This window comes from Phytophthora parasitica (assembly GCF_000247585.1).
Source record: "Phytophthora parasitica INRA-310 unplaced genomic scaffold supercont2.4, whole genome shotgun sequence".
NCBI lineage: Eukaryota > Oomycota > Peronosporomycetes > Peronosporales > Peronosporaceae > Phytophthora > Phytophthora nicotianae.
Window position 1 is genome coordinate 2,432,627 of NW_008648990.1, and position 511 is coordinate 2,433,137.

The 511-nt window shown below is 49.9% G+C and overlaps 1 protein-coding gene across 1 annotated transcript; it reads left to right on the forward strand.

The window, feature by feature from the left end:
* Nucleotides 1-165: 165 nt before the first annotated feature.
* PPTG_21357 (hypothetical protein) lies at nt 166-343 on the forward strand (the record flags this gene model as incomplete). The annotated part of the gene is made up of 2 exons (XM_008896610.1): nt 166-270; nt 332-343. The coding sequence occupies 2 exons, from the start codon at nt 166-168 to the stop codon at nt 341-343; spliced, it is 117 nt and encodes a 38-aa protein (XP_008894858.1).
* Nucleotides 344-511: the final 168 nt, after the last annotated feature.

A 511-nucleotide genomic window follows, 5' to 3' on the forward strand; every position in this document is an offset into this window, starting at 1 on the left:
TTACTCGTGAACCAGTAAGTGACCTCTGCAAGCCAAGGCTACGCTGACGAGACCTCCAAGCGACCCGCTGCGACCCAATGGCACATCACCTTGAGTTAAGTCAAATAAAGAGTTTGGAGTGAGAAGAGACGTGGAAGCAAGAACTTTGAGTGCTGTAGTAACAACATGAGTGAGACAACAAACGGTGTGACCTTCCAGGTTACTACCCACGAGGAAACGGCCATCACCGAGAGGAAATACGCGAAAATCACGTTACCAAGGTTTAGCGGTGTAACCGCACAAGACTGGCTGAAATGGAGTCACCAGTTTAACCATCTGTGCCAACTGAAAGAGTGGACCCTAGACGAAAAGGTTACCCATCAGCTTGTGTGGTATAGTGATTTCTAAGTATTCGCTGAAGTGGCTACATTCAAGTTGCTCAAGCCACGAACGCTCGGTCATGCGACAGGTGGTGACCACGATGCGAGACGATCAAGGGCTGGATCGCGATCCCGGTTAAGAACGGCCCTAA